Raw genomic sequence first — 19,962 nt, 5'->3', positions numbered from 1 at the left:
TCCTTAACATGCTTACAACCTTGGAAAGAATGGCCTCTCTCTCTCTCTCTCTCTCTCTCTCTCTCTCTCTCCTCTCTCTCTCTCTCTCTCTCTCCTCTCTCTCTCTCTCTCTCTCTCTCTCTCTCATCTCTCTCTCTCTCTCTCTCTCTCTCTCTCTCTCTCTCTCTCTCTCTCTCTCTCTCTCTCTCTCTCTCTCTCTCTCTCTCTCTCTCTCTCTCTCTCTCTCTCTCTCTCTCGCCCATGCACAAGTGGTTTTGGTTTCAATAGGATCCTGATTTATCTCAGGCCTATGTATATAATCAAATCAAAGATTTAGAGAAAGCAGGAATGTTAATAGACAGTTAGCAGGCCTGAATCTTTCCGCCACATTCATGTAAAGCCCACAGCTCACATTTTTAGCATTTTACACTTCTTAGTCTGTTTATCCAATAAATGAGTGATCATTTGTGTACATGTTCTCCTGGTTAGCTGTGTCTTTATAGTATGAACAGCTTGCTCCATCTTGCACCATGTGTCCCCGTCCCCCCTCGAGAACCAGGCGCATCGCTCGCTCTCTTTCCATCTACCCTCTCTCTCCAGCCCCACTGCTTCAGCCCTGGCCAACTCTGATTGATTTCACATCTGTGAAATAAAGCTTTGCTGAAAAATCTAATTAGGTTTCACAATGAGCAAAAAAAAAAGGAGAAATGGCAGCGACATATGGCGTTTGCTTCGCAATTAGTATCTGTAAACATGGATTAGACATTAAAACGATGAGGGAGAGAACATGCAGGCTGTTTCTGCCTATAATACCTTCTGTTCTAAAAGTCAAAGATGATGTCTGGGAACTTGCGACAACAATACATCAGTGTGTTTTTAATACAAATCGGAGAGGCGTGCCTCTTTTCTGCACACCCCCTTTTCAAAATGAACTGCGAAGGAAAGAGTTTGGCGCATGTGAAACCGCTTGCCATTCTCCATGACAGCGATAAATTGGATGTTTGATTGATAGAATTTCGCCCATCACTCTTGCAGAGCATCACAGACAGCCATTAGAGCAGGAGAACAGAGATGAATCACTTCAGCCCTGAGTCAAGTGAAATTTACGGAGCAAACATCTTCAAATACCATTTTAATGGCTTACCTTTCCCAAGGACCCCTCTCTCTCACTCCTTAAGGCTATTTGGGCTGAGGCTTCAGAGGAGATGATTAAAAATTAATATTAGTTCAGGATTGACAGCAAACACCATTTGATGTGTGCCACAAAGGGGTTATAGGATTGTGGACTTTCGGATGGATTCATGGCCACAGGAGACCCAAGTTTATACTTTTGTGGGAGATGCTGGAGGGAATGATGGTGGGGGTTGGTTGGGGTTGCTGGTTAGTTGGATTGTGATGTTTGGAGTAAGTTTCATTTTCACAGTCCGATGAGCTGCAAAATTCATGATGTTTTTCACCCTGTTTTAAGGAAGCAAATGTCTTAAAGATATGTGTAGTGAGATTAGAATACCTCTACGTCGATGGTCTTTGAGTCCAGCTTCGGCAGCTCCTTGGTTTGAGCCCTGATGTAACATCTCTGGTGCTTGGCAAAACGGATGCCCATGATGCCCTTGAATGTGACAGATATTAATTAATGTTTATTCCACAATAAAAAAAATTAATTAAAAAAATCAGCAGTTGATTTCAAATACTCTCTGACACCTGAAGCTTTTACAGCACAGCACAGATATATAGCGAATGCTATACGGTAACTAATGCAATGGGAATCATTTCCTAGCCAATTCAAGATTATTGGTCTACAACCCCAGGCAATATAGAGGTGTACCGCCGAAGCCATGATTATATGTAGGCAAAACCCATTGATTTGCAGTACTTATGGTCTGTGTTGCGAAGCTAATCTGTTTGGTGAAGTGAGGAGCTATTTTCCTGAAAGCCACAGCATGATGGTCTGCCATACAGAATTTGTTGCTTTACACTTGAAAAGAGAAAAACCCATTTTAGCAGGAGCATCTGAAGAAAGTTCTCAGTGCTTTACTGTCTGAAAGTAGTCTTCGAAGGGAAATAAAGGCTATCGTGTTACAGACTCTTCACTCGGAAGGATAAAAACAATATCTCCCTGCATTCGGGAATACATTAAGTAATCCACAGTTGCTCTCGTTTTGCTGTTCTAGCATAAGACAACTGAGAGCGAGTATGATGCTGAATTATGTCTGCAGTATTAACGAAAGCATCTTTTGTAAATCCATGTGTTTGTGCTTTCACAACTGATGTTAGACTGCATACTAATAATTGTCGTTTTCACCTAAGCTCACCGGTTTGCAAAAAAAAACGGTTATGAGAGGAGTGCATTGTTGGTGCTGAAAATCATTGTGACAAATTGCTCTTCAATTCCTGTTAATGGCTTGCTTTTGCATGCAAGAAGGACCTATCTCTTGATGAAATGCGTTTATTGCTGAGCCTGGTCAACTGGAAAATGGAGACTCTTTATTACAAGGATAAAAAATAGGAAAAGAATGTCATTTAAGAAAGAGTGTTGAAGTACAGCTTTGCCATTAGCCAGATTAAATGTGTGCATGCACTGAGAAATTATTCGAATGGAAGCAATGAATGATGCAATTGGCAGAGGGTAAAGAAGCGCTGCTCCAATCATTGGCACATTACTTGCATGTAGATGCCCAGTTATTGGGTTGAGAGACAACAAATACTGCTTCCTGAATGCAGGTGAAGTCACGGGCTGGTGCTAAACCGCATTAGCACCAAAGAATCGCTGTTAACAACATTACTAGATCTAAGATCAGACTTAATCTGTGTCTGGGAAGCTGACCCTGGCAGTATACTGTTTCTGTATTAGGATGTTATAAACGGACTTTGACTTTGTTAAGAAATTCCCCCTGCATCTTTACCGACCTCTTGTATCATCAAATGGGCGGTTAGATAGCTCATCTTGTCTTCCTGTAGGACAAACTAATCATTGTTATTCTCCACACTGATGGACAGAGACAGTGATTATTGGCAAAATCATTTAAAGCCTTGCTCTCAGCCACTTTTGTAACTGCTTTTTACAAGACTACAACGATTAGAGAAAAATGTGCCATTTATACATTACGAAATGCTTTTGCTTTATTTTTCCAGCTCTTTTGCAGTTAGGTATGTGTTGAAGGTCATTTCCACCTCAGAATAAAACATTTAAACGATTGAAATTAAAGTCACACTGACTTTATTAAAGTTACAAGAGACAAAGTTGTGCAATTGTTGAGATATAAAATCACGTATAGCATACAGTTAAAAATGTACTAAAATGTTTTTGAATAAATGGTCAGTAAGGCTATGTTCACACTTAGCGTCTTTTTTCAAACTGCCAGCGTCTGTTCTACATTAGAACCCTATGGAGTAAACCGCTAAGTGTGAAGTAGCCTAAGGCTGCATTTATTTGATCAAAATACAGTAAAACATTAAAATAACCGTTTACTTTTAAAAAGTTTTTTATTGCTGTGATGGCAACATCACTCTAGTCTTCAGTGTCACATGATCCTTCAGAAATCATTATAATATGGTGATTTGTTGCTCAAGAAACGTATAGTTGCAAAGTTGAAAACAGTGATATTTTCTTTCAGGATCCTTTAGTAAATATAATCTTTAAAAGAACAGCATATTAGAACAGATTTGAAATAGAAATGTTTTATGACAAAATAAAAGTCTTTAGTGTCACTTTTGATCAATTTAATGCATCCTTTCTGAATATTAAACACTTTAAAAAAACTTACTGACCCAAGTCTTTGAACAATGGTGTATGCAGTGATTCCTGGACAATAATAAAAAAAGTAATTCACTGGTACCTTGCATTGTCGTAAAATATATTGCTGGATTATTCCCTTTTCTCAAGCTGAAGGACACTTTATGGCAGTCTATGTGATGTGTCTCCTTGGCTTTCCCTATAAGCTGCTGTTGTGGAATTCTTATTATTACTTGTAAGTTTCTGGAGGAAAAACTCTGAGAACTTGACTAAAACAATAGAGAAAGGATTTTGCTTGTGTTTCTGTTGGCATCACCACTGCATATCCATTCATGTGCTGTAGCCTTCAGGCTCTATGGAGATTGTTTGTAGTTTTAGTGTGTGTAATGACTTGCAACATCCCTCCTTCACAAAAATCAATTCAAAAGTCTGCCCTGAGCCAGAAGTTGCAAGAAGTGCCGAAGAGGGCTCGGAGCTCAAACTCCCCTTTCATTTATATCAACATGTGATTTGAATGATTTTACCTATTCACTTGTTTTCTGCTTTTCCCATGGCAATGCCTTGAATGAAACTAATCTGTTTTGTGGCTTTGCTCCACTGACCATTGTAATTTAGAAAGAAGATGGGGCCAACAACAAGTGTGTCTGAATGCTGATGCAAGATGTCATCGCTGCCAGTTTGCTTTTGCTTAGCACAGTGCTTTTCGGAGATTCAATATCATCAGTCTGAGAGAAAAAGAAAACCACTCTGTCTGTATTTTGACAGCAGTTCCTAGGCTGAGATGTGCAGGAATGTGAGCTGAATCTATCACATCACAATGAAAATATTTCACTTGTATGTCATAAACCCTTACATTTTTAAAGTCGTGCACCTCCAGGACCTCGTCTGTGCTATTTCCCATCCTGAAGATCTCGATGCGTTGCTCTGGATGGATTTCCATCATGCTCTCAGTCTCCATTCCATCCAGCACAGCTTTATAATGATGATCATATACCTGTTTAGACACATACAACCCAACACACAGAATTAAAAACACAGTGCCACTAACATATCCAATCTGCAACAATTCCATGTCCCATTCAAAACTGTAATAAATGGATTTTATTGCATGAGATAGAATTTCAAGTGATATCTACAAACAACTGACGCTAGAGATTTTCTCAGAGCTACAGAGCCCCTAAAGGGATGGGGATGGAGGAAAAATTTAATGTCAATGCTTTTGCGCTTTCTCGCAAATGTTTTTATGTTTTTGTTTTTTTAGTTCTTTGAGTTCTGGAACATAACGTTTCTTGGGTGATCGCATAACTTCTCATATCTCATATTTTTTCCATCACCATGTCCCTTTAGGTGCTCTGTACAGAGCTAAATTTACTTTTTATTTATTTATATATAATTAGGCTACTTTTAGTCTACTGGTGTCAGTGCCTTTTTGTAGATGTATGAATTCAATTATTTTCAAGTTCACACAGGTGTACTAGCAGAAAAGACATGTGTAGTTCATTACATTAAATATGGATGAGTTTCACAAAAATGGTCCATTACATAAATAAATGTGTAATGTTAAGAAATAAGGTAGTAAGAGTATTAAGGAAAGCAAAGGCAGATTTTTTTTTTTTTAATCACAACTATTGAAAATGCTCATGGTAACTCAAAAGACAGATAAAAAACTGACTGGTCAAAACAACATTAAAACAAGTCCAACTGAATTAAAGATTAATGATACATTTTTACAGAACCCATTTGATGTGGCACAGGCCCTTAATCACTATTTTACTGAGTCAGTGGAAAAAATAGCTCAAAGTTTCTCAGCAAAACAACCTTATTTACAAACAATTAATGCTAGCGAGTCAGATTTGGTATTAAAACCAGTAACTAAGTTAGAGGTTGAAAGAGTAGTCATGTCTCTGAAGTCCTCAAGGGCAAGGGCTATTATGTATGGTATGGACACACTTTTACTGAAACAAATTAGTTCTTCAATAGTTAGCCCTCTAACACATATTATTAATATTCCATTAGATCAAGGGATATTCCCTAATTCTTATATTTTTAAGGGAGGCGACCCTCGTTTAACTTCAATTATAGGCCCTCCATCAGTGTCCTACCTACAATATCAAAGTTTTTTTTTTTTTTAACTGGTGGCCAAACAAATTATTGATCATCTTAATAATAGTTATTTACAATTACATCTGATGCGATTTGGTTTTAGGGTAAATCATTCAACAGAAACTGCAACATGTTACTTTATAGAAAATGTAAAAGCATTAATGGATAAAGGTGGAGTGTATTTCTTGATTTACAGAAACCATTTGATACTCTAAACCATAATAATCTTTTATAAACTACTCAATTAAAAATTTTCAATAGATTTAGTCAATTTAATTAAATCTTACCTTTTTTCCAGTTCTCAATAACTAAAAATCTATCATTTTTAATCTAATTTATTATGTCTATTGACTGGTGTTCCACAAGGGTCTATACTGGGCCCAATTCTCCTTAGCATGTATATTAATGATGTGTCAACAATGTAATATCCTAATGTATGCTGACGATAAAGTCTTTTTCACAAAATGCAGAAGAGTTTGCTAAAAAGTTGACAGATGTTATGACAAAAGTTACATCCTGGCTTAATCAGTTATCTGAAATTAAATGTATCAAAAACAGTCTTTATGTTCTTTTCTAAAAGACATAATGCTGATATAAAGCAGGGTATTTTTTATTTCGGGGGAGAGATTACAGGTTGTTTCAGAATGTAAATACCTAGGGGCACATCTGGACTCCTGTCTTTGTTTCAAAACCCACATAAAAAAGGTTGGCAAAAAGATTAAATTTAACTTTGGTTAATTTAAGATTTATAAGAAATTCTTTATCAAATGAGGCTGCAAAGATATATTTTCACTCTATGATTCTTTTTCATGTCACATAGTGTTTGACAAGCTGGTCACAAATACAACACATTTGATAGTTCTAAAACCATTGGAATTATTATACAAACAAGCACTTACAATTTTAGATAAACTATTTGGTTTTCATCACTGTCATATTTTAAATAAGTATAACTTTTTTAGCTGGGAAAATCTCATTTTGTTTAGTTCATAAGATTATGTATAGTTTAGCTCCTCCTCCTCTAGATGATTTTATTAAATTTAAATATATTGAAGACAGAGGTGCAATTAGAGCGGATTGTATAATTCCACGTAGGAAAACTTCCTTTGGTCAAGCTGTTTTTGAGGGCGAGTGAATTATGTATTTGGTTGAACTAACTCTGTAATATGAATGCACTTAATATGAATTTGTCCAAGAATCATAGCCAGTCAGTGCAGATGTTTGCTCAGGCTTGACTGGCAGCATGACTCCTCTATTAATGGATGTGATCTGGTAGTTGCCCTTAGTTGCCATACATATGCTTCAAGTAGACTCAACAAATGTCTGAATCGTCTGAGGTCTCGGATGGCTTTCCCCTGTTCCCGGGCCTTGCAGCGCTGCTGTTTATCTCAGCGCTTTCTTAAATGCTGTTTTTGGGCATGCATGGGTGGCTCCTCTCTGTCTACAAAAATGATTCATGCCCACCAGCCAAAAACCCTGCTATTAATATTTATGTGTGTGTTGTGTTATGATGAGAAATTACACTGCTGAGCTCACCCTCATCTGTCTCCGTAGCATTTCTGAGTAATATGTTATGCTTAGACGTAAGGCAAAAGATGCACACGCACAAATACAGTATAATACTACATTAAGATAAATGTCACAAATCAACTCTTTTCTGATTATTAAAGTTCTTTATGCAGTGTAGCATAGAGCAGTAAACATAATTTAATATCGACTTAGCTCTGTTGTGGAGACTATTGAAATTAGCTCGAAAGTAACTTCTGCACAAATCTGAATTTGCATTCATCCATATACAAAGAGGAAGTTATGTAGACATAAGCATGTGAGTGTGGTTATAGAATAACTGATTGGACTACAGTGTGTTGTAAAGACAACAAAATATAGAATATTCCAATACTGATAGGGGATGCTTTATTCTTGCAGTTTGAGGGGCTAATTTTGTTCTGTTGATGATATATTGATTGAAATGACTTTCAGTCTGCTTATCTCACAAAGTTATTAAATAACTTAAGAAGACTTGGCATATAGTGCACTATAGTCATATGGTCCACTGTTTAAAGGTATTTTGCATTCTTTTTGAAAAGTGACAACCCCAGTTGCCATTCATTTTCATTATATGGAAATGAGCAGTTGACATACTTCAGAAATTCTCATTTTGTGTTCCACGGAAGAAAGAAAGTAATTTAGGTTTGGAATGATATGAGGGTGAGTAAATAATGACAGTTTATTTATTTTTGGGAACTATTCCTTTAAGAACATGATCAAGAGTTAATGAACTGGTTGTCCTGTGAAGGTCCTTGTCGATGTCAATCCAGCTTGAAGCTTCTGCAGGCGTTCTTATTGATTAAAAATCACAGAGCTTTTTAACACCCCCTTCCCTTTTTTGTTGTTATTGCTCTCCTGTTTTATGATAAACCTCACAAGACCTTCCCCTTGAGCATATTTAACTTTACTAATTTTTTGCCTACCTTTGTGCTTTGTTGAATCCAAGTTACCCGAATAGATGGCAAAAGGGGCTAGATATTACTAAGACATTAGATAATGAAAGTAAATTTGCTCTCAGCACTACAGCAGAGTATGGGGTTCAAACCGAAACACAAGGAGAAATGTTTTCATTAGCGCTCCATTATGAAGACACTTTGAGCATAGCATTGATTCGCGTGATCCAGTGTTTGCTTTTTCAAATTTCAACACTCAATAAGCCTACGGTGATCATGCAAAAATGCTTGGCATGTTTAAATATTATACAATTTAACCAATGTCATGCCATAGTTTTCACACAACATATTAAAACTATTACAAATGGAGGTGATATTATTACATTGTTAATAAATATTAAATAACTGTTTTAAATAGGCATATCGATGTAAGATGTTCAATTAGTGTGATTTAGTTATATAAAAAAATGCATGTGATAAAAAATACAATTAAATTAACACAATTAATCATGCCCCCAGATCTTACATGTACATAATTTCAGACTTCTGTTTAATCTAATAGAAATACAACAACTAATGTAAGGATTTTTTTTTTGTAATGTATATGGAATGCTTTAATTTGCTTCAATCTTTTGAATTAATTACATTTTAGGGCTTTTCTCAGTAAATATTGATATTTTCCAGTGATTCTCAACCTTGTTTCTCTAAGTCCCTCCACATAGTACTCTGATATTATTACAATCAGTAGTAAAAATTATTAACTGTGATCTATTTTTAATTCCAGAAGTTTCAAGAACTGTTCTTCATTAAAAACAACAGCTGTTGAGGTGACAAATTAAATTAAGATACGTGCTTCCATGCTGGATTAATTTTAAGTGATGACTTAAAAATGACTTAAAGTCTTGTGGCTCATTAATTGGAATGTCATGTAATTAATTAATTATTATTATTTTAAATTGATTGACAGTCAGTTTTAAAAATAAATTTCAACTTGTCTTTTGCTTTATGTCACTATTTCCTAGACATGTTTTTGCCCACAATATTGATTCGCTTAGTTGGTCTCAAAACAGAAAAAAAAGAAATGAAAAAAGCTGTATTACAGGACAAAGAAAATGTAATATTGTATTCCTTGGAGATCATAAGAATGTACTGGCAGGTTCAGGGTCTGCTCATGATATATTGTTAAAATCGTCCCTGGTGCCTAGGCCTTGAGCTCTCAATTCCTGCTAAACTCATTACTTTATAAAAGAGGCATTTGAGAAACACAGTCTTTTGTTTACATTTTTGCAGGTATGCCGTGTCCACCACAGGAGCTTTTCAGACTTATGACGCTCTACGCATTGAGAATTCATGTGGGTTACCCAGTAATCTACTTCCCAGTGATGCCACCTGGCTTCAATATGCTTCAAGTACTCATGATAGATAACATGTGGAGAAGTTTTATGAGTTCTCTTGTTTACTTATTTTCATCTGCTTCATGTCTGATCTCTAAGGTGGCTCTTGTCATCCAGCATACTCTCAGGAGAGACCCACCCCGAGGAGAATTAATAACAGACAAGGAAGCCAATGAAGTCTGAGAGTGTTTTGCATCATCGTGCCCTACTGGTCCCCTGAGGACGTGCGTTAAAGGTCGTCCAGACACTGTCACAGGTGAGTGGAGGAGAGAGGCTAGTATGCTCATGACAGCGTGTCCCCTTTTTGTCCTTGAGGGCCCAGAGATATGACCGGCCGTCAGAGCACAACATGATGGCTGTCATTCAGAAGTGAGACGATGACTTCACTTGTGTCCTTACCCTGCTGAGACGTACCAGGGTCAGTAGCACCGCCATGTTGCCAGCCTGTCTGTGGAGGAGTGTGACAAACTCGGGTAATTGAGTTGTTTTTCAACGTGTGCCTCAGGAATATCCATATTCCTTTCAGAATTGCTATTTTATTTCTGTGCATTATGGGTTTGGTGTTGTTCTAGATGTACAAAGTGAGTGAAAAAATCCATCAGGCTCGAGGGCTGACAGATGCCAACCAACAAAATAAACACTAACTGGCTTTCAGTCAGCACTGAAATTGACGCAGAAAGTACGAGTACAGCTGTAGATAGTTCTGGTTTGGTTGAAATACGTGAATCACCTGCAGGGTGTGCGGTTCTCTCTTCTCCTCTGCTTCTCTCCAGCAACCCCGCTCTCCACATGCTCCCTGCACTCCCGCAAATGATGATTTAACAACTACTATTCACATGGGTAGTCACATGAGCAGAGCAAATTCCTCCCTATAGGGTTGAGCTCCCCTCTGAAATGTTGTTATAAGAGGAGTTTTTCCCCCCTATCTTTCCTATCTCTTTTTTCCACTTTTTTTTTTAGGCGGGGGGAAAAAAAGAAGTAAAGAAAATTTTTCTTACATATTCAAAACGAACACAGCTGCAACTGTCACAACAGCCCCCACAGAAACACTGCCACTTTTACAACTTCCCTATTTCCTTCGGTTTCTTTTGCCTCACGGAAAATTAAAGACACCCTTCATTCGATCGACAGCTTGGCTTTCATCTCATAGAAAAGATGAAGAGACACTAGTGTATGAGCTATAATGAAAGCTGGATTCTCTAAAAAATGAGACACCCTAAAGAAAGAAAGAAAGAAAGAATAAAGAAACTCCAGGGTATATTGCTGTAAAATGAAGATCCCCTCAGGAAATAACTTCTCCAGATCAGTTGGAGACAGCGGTGCAGATGGCATTCACATGTGCTCAATGCATGTCAAAAGCCACTGTGTGAGCTACTGTGTAGTTATTATTCTAGGAATTAAATGATATTCTCATTTCAACGTGCGCTAAAGATAACAATTCGCCCATTGATGGGCTCTTCATTACCGCCCTGATATGCTCTGACTCCATTTTATCTGCCCTGAATGGTGCAGATAACAGCGGGTTCATTTCCATCACAGGTTCATCTCTATGAAATTCAAATGGTTTTCCTGTTCCATTTATTTCTCCCATCAAAAGCCTCAGATATCAGGTATTAGCCGCAGACCTCTCACTATGTTTGTGTTTGGGGAGAAAGGCAAATATGATTTTTTTTGTTTTTGCTGTTCAGAGACAAAGGAATTATAGAAGCAGACACTGATGACAAGGCTTGTCAGGCTGTATGACTATTACAGTTAAGATAAATGCGAAGGGAATGCTCTCAGGGCTGCCAGATGCATTTAGCACAGCATCTGGAGATGTCCGATGAAGACAAGCAGTTGCTTTCTCGACAGCCGCCTATTTCAAAATGGAATAAAATGATGGTCACTAGCTAATAGGTGACATTTATTCCTCAAGGAGCACCATTCACTTTCTTTGTCAGGTTATAGTTTATCTTAAGAAATACCTCCAAAGGTCGGTCTACATCTGGCTAAATTGGGAGGTCTTAATATCTTTGTAGCCTAGCAGCAATGCTAACCCACAAAGGTCTTGTTTGTTCAAATGAAAGGCCCAGCATCAAAAGCACATCTGAAAATAATGGCTACCTCAGATGAGACTTTAAAAAACATGCCGTGAAAATACACGAGGTTGTTATTATGGTATGTTTAATTACAGCCATGTACATAAGGAACAGAAGCCAATAGCATCTTGTTTTTAAGGCTCTTTTGTGCCTCGTTCAGTTCTTATTATAACTCTGTCAACAGCAGAGTTAAAATCAACTTTTGCTTCACCCCGAAGCCACAGCGAACTATTAAAAATAGAAGTGAGCTCCCTTGCGGACATTTTGGATGCAGAACAGAAGGGATATGAATCACTGCTTGTCTATAACTAGCTACGTTTAATGTGCACCACAAATAATAAACAATAGAGAGTGGGCTGGCACTCATCACAGTACAAATCACATTAGTGGACGCAGAGTGATGCAATAATGCAGAGCATATTTCTTAACGCTGTGTACACTCTGATGCAGACAATACAAATATAATAACTCACACGGTATACTTCACATCTTAGGCACTATAAATTGTTCAATTGACTTAAAATGCCTCTTTATAGCTAGAACTGAACTCTCAGTGGAATTTTAAATGCATAATTGCAAGCAATTATAGAGAAGGAATTTCAGCAGCTCAATTGTTTGAGAGCTGCAAGCTCATTCCTCTATACTTATACTCCAGAGGTTCACTGAGAATTCCTTCACAGGCAAGGGCCTCACCACGAAGGGAGTGCAATGACCCATTTTCTCCGCCCGGATCCCCTGCGAGTCTCTATCGTTTGCCACGTATGACCACCTTGCCGTGGTTGACTCGCATCTGCAGCTGCTTTTAATTTGCTGGGGCACCCCCGGTCCCTTTCTTCAGAGCCAGCACATACATGACTAATCGCACAAGCCATTTTAAACAACTTGAGCTCTCACTGGCGATAAATCACTTTGATCTGAGCTACTGTGCGGGTAATAGAGCCATATTCAGGAGGGAGGGAGGCCGTGGAGCATTGGGAGCAATTGCGTTTTCTCCCTAGTCAGCACGCAATTGTAAGGCAGGCTCAGGGACTGGGACGTTGCACTTTGAATCATTGTTTGCTTTTATGATCCGTTTAAAATCAACAAGCAAGTGCCGTTTAATACCCTTCTGGTTGGGTTAACTCTGGCTTAAAAAGTGATATCAGAGTCATGAAACTTGCATTTTTTGTTATATTTAGACATAGGTAAACAGAGACCAACATGCATATTTTAATGTGTTTTGGTACATTGTTATTCTTTGGATTGTTTTTTTTTTTTTGCTATGAAGCTTCCAACATTTGTCCCCTAGGAAATAAACTAAAGCCCTTTCAACAGGACAAAAGAACATTGTCAGGACATTGGGTGATGCAACACTCCCAAGCTTCTGCTCACAACCGTGATTGATATCTCTGTGCTGAAGGGTGGAAACAACTGATGTGGAGTTTATAAATAAAACCTCCAAGAGGTTACAAAAGACCTTTGCCTAGAATACGGGAAGTCTCAAACTTTTTGTCCTCTTTCTCTCTTTTTTTTTTGCGTGGTTTGAGCGACTGCTGTTTGAGTGAAAAACGCTCGATGATTCCTATAATTGATTGTTCCTCTGAATGGCCTCGCAGTGTTATGCAGGCCAATCTTCCGTCATAATAGGGTATAGGGTACCGCATGAAATATTCATCAAACCCTGCTCAAAATGCTAGCACACTCTGGTACATCCTTGCGAATATAACAGATTTCGCTAGGTAAATATGTAGCTAAATGCCTATTGAAGCACTGGGTCCAGAGCCATGTAGCTGCGAATGAAGTAACCTCTTTTACAGTGGGAGAGGACATGATGTTTCTCAGACTCACTAAAAATGACTACATTGACTGAAGACATTCAATACTCCTGTGGCTAAGTGGCATTCAGACTGCATGTGAGAGCAGTGAGAGTGTTTTCAAGCTTTCAGATGCACAGGATAATTTGATTAACATCATTAGCCGCTAATGAGAAAAGAAATGTAGCTTGGCTGAGGAGTATGGAAGCTTATGGGTAGCAATTTTAAATTTTAAATGTTATATGCAAAATGGCAATGCATTTCTGTATTTAAATTGACATTTTCCATACCAAATGTGTAATGTTTGGAGCAAAATGCTAATTCAAATTCAAAAATATAATTTACATTAGCTTTTTCCTACATAGTTTTAACATAACATTTAAACATACATTTTAATGTTTTTTAATTCGCAAAAAGAAAATGTTTTACAGAAATTATTAGATACGTTTTAACATTTTGAAGCAAAAAATTGTAGCAAAATGGTAAGGTGCACGAGCGCCAGACGTCAGGTTCTATCACTGAATAATCACACAAATAATATTCAGTAACTTTGACATTTCTCTGTTCTTGCTTCCCTTCATTTGCCAGTAAATGTAGCACTGTTAAAGCAACACCAAGTAGCTTTTGCTCTCGGGGTCCCCCTACAGTTGGGAAACAGTATTGTCTTCTACTACTGTCGCAAAATCTGTCATGGTTACACCAGGGGATGCACGTGCATTTGTTGACAAGCCGATACCCCCGAACTCTGCAGTTCTCACGTCTTGGGCAGACTGTTGCGTGTGAAATGTCTTCATCCCAGCCCAGGTACAGTGGCATATAGGTCAGCATGTCATATGAATATAATGTCATGGGTTTTATTTTCAAATGCCAAAAGATCGCGTAGCTCACGTTTACAAGCCAGCGTCATTATAGTAGCCTATTGGCTACTGTTTTACATAATGGATATGCTAATTCAATTCAATGTTTGTGTGGTAGGTACTAGCCATATATCGTCAATATTATAATATCAAGCTACCATAGATTAATCTGCAAATTTTAAAAATCGATTTGCATTATAGCCTGAGGCAAGACACTTTCACCAGAAAAATAAATAAACAAACAAACATGACTATCAGCCTGCAGTCATTAGGATAGTTATCCTAAAAAGATGATTTTGTCCGTCTAATCATGTAGCTATTACTAGTCCGACAGCATGACAGCCAAGTCAGCATCGGTCGGGCACCCCTCCTCCTCCTTTAGCTCACGCCAGCGAGCGAACGCTGGACCAATATTGATCCTCGTCCGGCCTTTGATTTTATCACTCTCCCTTTTTCTCTTCCTAGTCTCCTCCGACAAAACCTCTGCCTTCTTCGGTTTAGTTGCTGCTTCGGCCGTGACAACAACATACAGACGCCATACCAGCCGGCAAACAAACGCTAGGTATGCCGTAAAGCAGTCGAATATTGTAGTTCTTTTTGAGTGATCCATTTGGTATGAAAATTTTTAATGTAAAATACAGAAAAACATGGCCATTTGTATTGCCTTGCCATTTTGCATATCAAATGTTTAAATTGCTACCCATTTGCTTTCATAGGAGGATAACTATTAAGGAGCTGTTTTCATTTTTAAACCATTGACTAAGGTCCAGAAACTAGAGTTTTTTTTTTTTTTGGACTACAACCATTTTAGTTCACTTATTTGTATGAAAAGGTACATAATGAATTAAAAATAACTCTGCCAGCACAACAGCTTGACTGAAAATCTAACCGAAGAACCTGTATTTTGTAGGGGTAGATAATAGAAAATGGTGTTTGGACAACATTTCCCTCCTAAAAGCATTTATTTTGTAAGCCACGCTTAATTCAAAGCAGATCTCATAGGAGCTCTTGTCTTAAAAGCAGAATTTTTGCTTATCTGATACTCCATTTTGCAATGGCAAGCAGGGAGACCTGAGGCAAGTGTTGAGAACCAGAGAGCTTTAGAATCACTCTGTTTTCAAAGTGTTTTTCAGGCAATACTGCTGCTGCAAAGCCCCAGTGATGGGGAGTCATCATGTATCTCTCGCATAGTAACAGCATTCTGGTCTCTGTGCTTTTGCCTTGGGTGAACGGAGGGGCAGTAGTTTATTTTGGTCTCTTAAGCTTAGCTCAAGACATAGATATACATAAAAAGGATGGAAACGAATGCTTGCCAAGATTTCCCACTAAAGCTTCAAATGTAAATTCACCAAAAGTTGTGATCTGAAGGATCAGTTTAGTAGTGGACAGAATACAAATCTAAAATCTGCGATAGAATGTAAAGTTATTATTGGGAAAAGTTATTAAGCTCCTAATGGAACTGATTAGAACTTTAATGGTTTTCCTTATTTCTTGCATAGTAACCATAGTTTAACTGTAGCCTACTTATACTAAGATCAGTGAAAAACACGTGGCTTATAAACTATATTACTTGTGATCAATTAATTTTTTTATCAATATCATATATTGCGTCATTAACGTAATTTACGTCACACAGTTAGATGACCTTAGAAGTGGATAGCATCTACAATGGCACAAGCACCTGTAACCCTGGTAGGCTAAAATTTCTATTCAAACCCTTTAACCCAATTTCACATCTCTGTTTGCGATCAGATCATTTTGTGCCGCTACACTCCGGGAAAGTGTTCAGTCCAATGAATACAGTAGGCTAAGCGAATTCATTCAAACAGCGATAATGTAAAGAAAATCAGGCTGATTATATCAGAGATGGCAGAAAGAACAGAGACTTGCGTTTCATTCCAGTGTGTGTTTCGCTTTAAAACACGAGCTCTGTCATTGTTTCTGAAGAGAGCCCACACATCGTGCTGTGTGAAATACAGACTGAACTAAGTTCATCCCACTGCTGTATGACCAGATTATAGGCCTACGCAAACTTTAGTGAAGTTTTGATGGATGAGGACACACACACACACACACACACACACACACACACACACACACACACACACACACACACACACACACACACACACACACACACACACACACACACACACACACACACACACACACACACACACACACACACACACACACACACAGACACACACACAGGCAAGTATTTGAATGTTGAGCAGCAAGCTCATTGGCTGCTCATTGGCTGCTGATGCTACAGTGACCAATCAGCTGTGGTTGGTAGATAATGATGTGATCGCTAACAAAGTAAGTGAAGCATAAGCCTGCACCGTCTAGAGTTTCATGACACACACACACACACACACACACACACATACTGGAGTCTCCAAGTGTCCTTTTTTGGAAAGACACCAAAATTTACCTTGAAAAACGCTTGCATAAAATACAGTTTTGTGATAATCACCCTTCAATCTTGTTTACTTTGCTAGAAATAGCAAATGATGACCAAATGAACGTGTTAAACAAGATAAATGGTGCATGCTTAATTTCACAATAAGTGTGCGATTAGTGCACAAAAGGTTAAAATAATAAAATCATTAAAAATAATAAATACATTAAAAAATAAATGAATTCTAAATAAATAAATGTAAATATAATAAATATAAAGTAAATAAATTAACAATAAAATAATATATATCTTTGTTATTTGCAAAAATCTGACATTTCTGCCAAAAAGCGTACAGTAGTTTCTAAAGTTAATGTTTGCAAAATGAATTGCATGCATTTATTAAAACATGGTCTAAGTAGCACTTGATCTTCATGGTAGAATACATACAAGTATGATGCTTCCATTCCTTTTATTTGTGTGTTTTATCTTTCAGTAAAAGCAATGATTTCTTATACTAAATGCATAGTTGAAAAACTAGTTTAGTATAACGTGTCACAGCCCTCCCCAAATAAGTATTAAGAACACATCTCCCGGTCTTTATGATGAAGTGTTTCTTGCATCCGGTATAATGCAGAGCAAGTAGGTTCACAAAGTCTTCCACTTACTGAGGATTTCAAGTGGATATGGAAGCAGAGAGCTCTCTGAATGTCACTTTATCACATATAGCACATGTAGCTAATGTATTATACATGCATGCAGCTATTTTTCACATTCCCAATGCAATCAGATATCTTTTAATGTTTTATCATTTTGCCTCATTAAAATCTGTAAATGACATGCCCAGTTATTAAATGATGAGGAGTTTCAAAGCATGTTGAAAATAAGCTAATACTCTCAGCCAGGCTTTCTGGAGAGCCGTATTCAGTATTAACCTTGGCTTGCGGAATACATCTGTGTTTACTGCAAATAGCGACGCTGTTTGAGGGTTTTTAAAATGACTTTCTTTCAGGTGCTAAATTGACTTGATTTCGCTGTCTACCGTCAATGCCTCTATAAGCAGAGAGCAAAATTATAGTCCCAGGTAGTGCATGAGCAAATCAACACCTCATGTTTACTGTTCTTACAAAATGTGTCTGTGTCATTAGTAGATGAATGAGCTTGACGTTGCTGATGAAAATCATTTCACAATCCAGAAGCTTGTGGAAAATATCTGCAAGGTCATTGGTGCTATTCAATGTACCTCATCTTTGCTGTTCTGCAAATCTAATTTTCCCTTCACCGGAAGCTCAGTGGTGAGGAGCGAGATAAAAGATTGACATATTTAATTGAACCAGTAATGCTAATCAAGCTTTTTGTGCATTTTGACTCCTTTATGTTGCTTATTAGGATGCAAACATGCATGCACGTAAGAGTGTGTTATTATTTGTGTTTTCTGGAGCGATTTATCTATGTTTTGATGAGATGCCACACCTATTGCTTGATTTTATTAATCAACAATAACAATTGCAGAAAAAAATAACATTACAATGTCCAGAAATCAATTTCTATAGTAGATGCATTGAGTTTAATTTGTTTAACGTAGTCTCGGATAGCCAGAACTTTAGATTGAAAGCAGAAGGCCTGGACTCCTTAGCAACTTTCATTGGCCAAGAACAAGTCTGACTGACATGTAAAGCAACCAATCACAATCCGTTTTGTTCCGAGTCATGTTTAGGGGTTTAAAATTTTAACTTTGATGTTCTTCCATGAGGGGGTTTAGCGTCATGGCATCTTTGTTTCCATTAAAGAATGCAACACGCATGTCTCCCGGACATCATGTAGAATTCAACCAATTAGATGACGACTTCGAAAATCCTGAAGCGTTTCCAGTTCAGTGTACCACATGCATCAGATGTTCAGCCAGCAGTCCGTGAGTGTGACGTCTGAGGCAGAGACTATGTTTAATGTGAGTTTCATTCCTACATCCACTATTGTTGTATTAGTCCCAAGATTCTTTACATCAGTGAATTACGTGTCATTGATTCTCATAAAATACTTGTATACCTTAATGGTCTGGTGGTAGAACTTTTGTTGAGCGTGTCAGAGAGGTTCTGGGTTCTAATATTATAATATGTATTTTTCCATTAAGACCAAAGATGTTCATCAGTGATTGTGTCAAGAGCATGGACACATTTGTTCTCATTTTGTTTTGTGATTTCACTGGAACAAATAGAGAGTCTTTGCAACGGATTTGAGCGATAGATTGAAGCGCTTGTTTGTGTGAAGTGCACGAGTGCCAAGAGAACACTGTTGTCTTCCGCCACTGATAACAGCTGCAACGAACGCTCAGCATGGTTTAAAAAACAACACATTTCAGCGTCAGATCGGAATGCTCTGCTAGTCAAATGGAGATGTTTCATTTGTATTAGGTATATCCGTGCATCGAGATGTTTCAAAAAGTGGGACAATATCAACCCTGGCAAAAAGTGGTGTCCCACCCGCAAATTACGCCTATGGGTAAACATCACTGGTGTGGTTGTGTCTTCGAAACAAGCTGAACATATTCCCATTTCTTTAAACATTAAGCTAAAATGAAAGTAGTTCATTGTTATGTGATAGACAGTCGCTTCTTGTTTTCTGTTTCATTTAAAAACTGTGGCAGATTGCCTCATATACAACGTGTTGAAGAGATAAATTATGCACTGATCAATTTCAAGGTGTCTGTTGGTGAGATTGTTGCTATGTCAAGTGAAAAGCTTGCGATGTGATGTTTTATTTACACGCGTCCATTTGATGCCCTTTGATAATGTCAGTTTTGTTTTTCTGGGTGTCATGTAAATGCTTCATGTTTTCAACAGGTCATGAAAAATCCAGCATTATGAACATTTTCTTATGCTATAATTTCGATGTTGACGATTTGAAAGACATGACTCTAACAACACGCCGGCCCCCGACCAGTATGAAGGTCAATACTTTGCAAGCATTGCCTCTCTCATTGGAAATCATTCAGCTCCCACTAGGAGATGCCAATCATCTTTGTGTTTAATATTTTATCACTGAATCAAGCAGGATCCCCCCAAAGGGCTGTTAACACTGAATGACTAACAGAAGCACATCTGCTGAGGTATTCTGGGAAACTTCCTTTGATAACTGCCACGTTTAAGCAACAAAACAAAGTCATCACATTGAGTGGTGACTGAG

At 37.9% G+C, this 19,962-nt stretch overlaps 1 protein-coding gene and 1 long non-coding RNA gene across 12 annotated transcripts in view; one reads left to right on the top strand and one right to left on the bottom strand.

The window, feature by feature from the left end:
- Positions 1-19,962, top strand: part of LOC307007752 — a 40,761-nt gene that overhangs the window by 11,971 nt on the left and 8,828 nt on the right. For 6 of the 11 annotated variants that reach the window (XR_013799670.1, XR_013799675.1, XR_013799676.1 and 3 more), the window contains 2 exons: positions 9,547-9,608; positions 9,750-10,123. This is a non-coding gene — a long non-coding RNA (uncharacterized lncRNA). The remainder of the gene's footprint in view (positions 1-9,546; positions 9,609-9,749; positions 10,124-19,962) is intronic. The other 5 variants (XR_013799673.1, XR_013799674.1, XR_013799671.1 and 2 more) reach the window with 3 other exon arrangements.
- The window catches only part of tnmd (tenomodulin), a 37,873-nt gene that overhangs the window by 11,024 nt on the left and 6,887 nt on the right, over positions 1-19,962 (bottom strand). The window contains exons 3-4 of the mRNA XM_079630065.1: positions 4,566-4,706; positions 1,490-1,588 (exon numbers count right to left, since the gene is read on the bottom strand). Coding sequence (XP_079486191.1) covers positions 1,490-1,588; positions 4,566-4,706 — 240 coding nt within the window. The remainder of the gene's footprint in view (positions 1-1,489; positions 1,589-4,565; positions 4,707-19,962) is intronic.

The sequence above is a fragment of the Phoxinus phoxinus genome, assembly GCF_949152265.1.
Source record: "Phoxinus phoxinus genome assembly, chromosome: 12".
Classification (NCBI taxonomy): domain Eukaryota; kingdom Metazoa; phylum Chordata; class Actinopteri; order Cypriniformes; family Leuciscidae; genus Phoxinus; species Phoxinus phoxinus.
The sequence above is the reverse complement of the archived record's forward strand: the minus strand, read 5'-3'. Positions and strand labels throughout refer to the sequence as shown.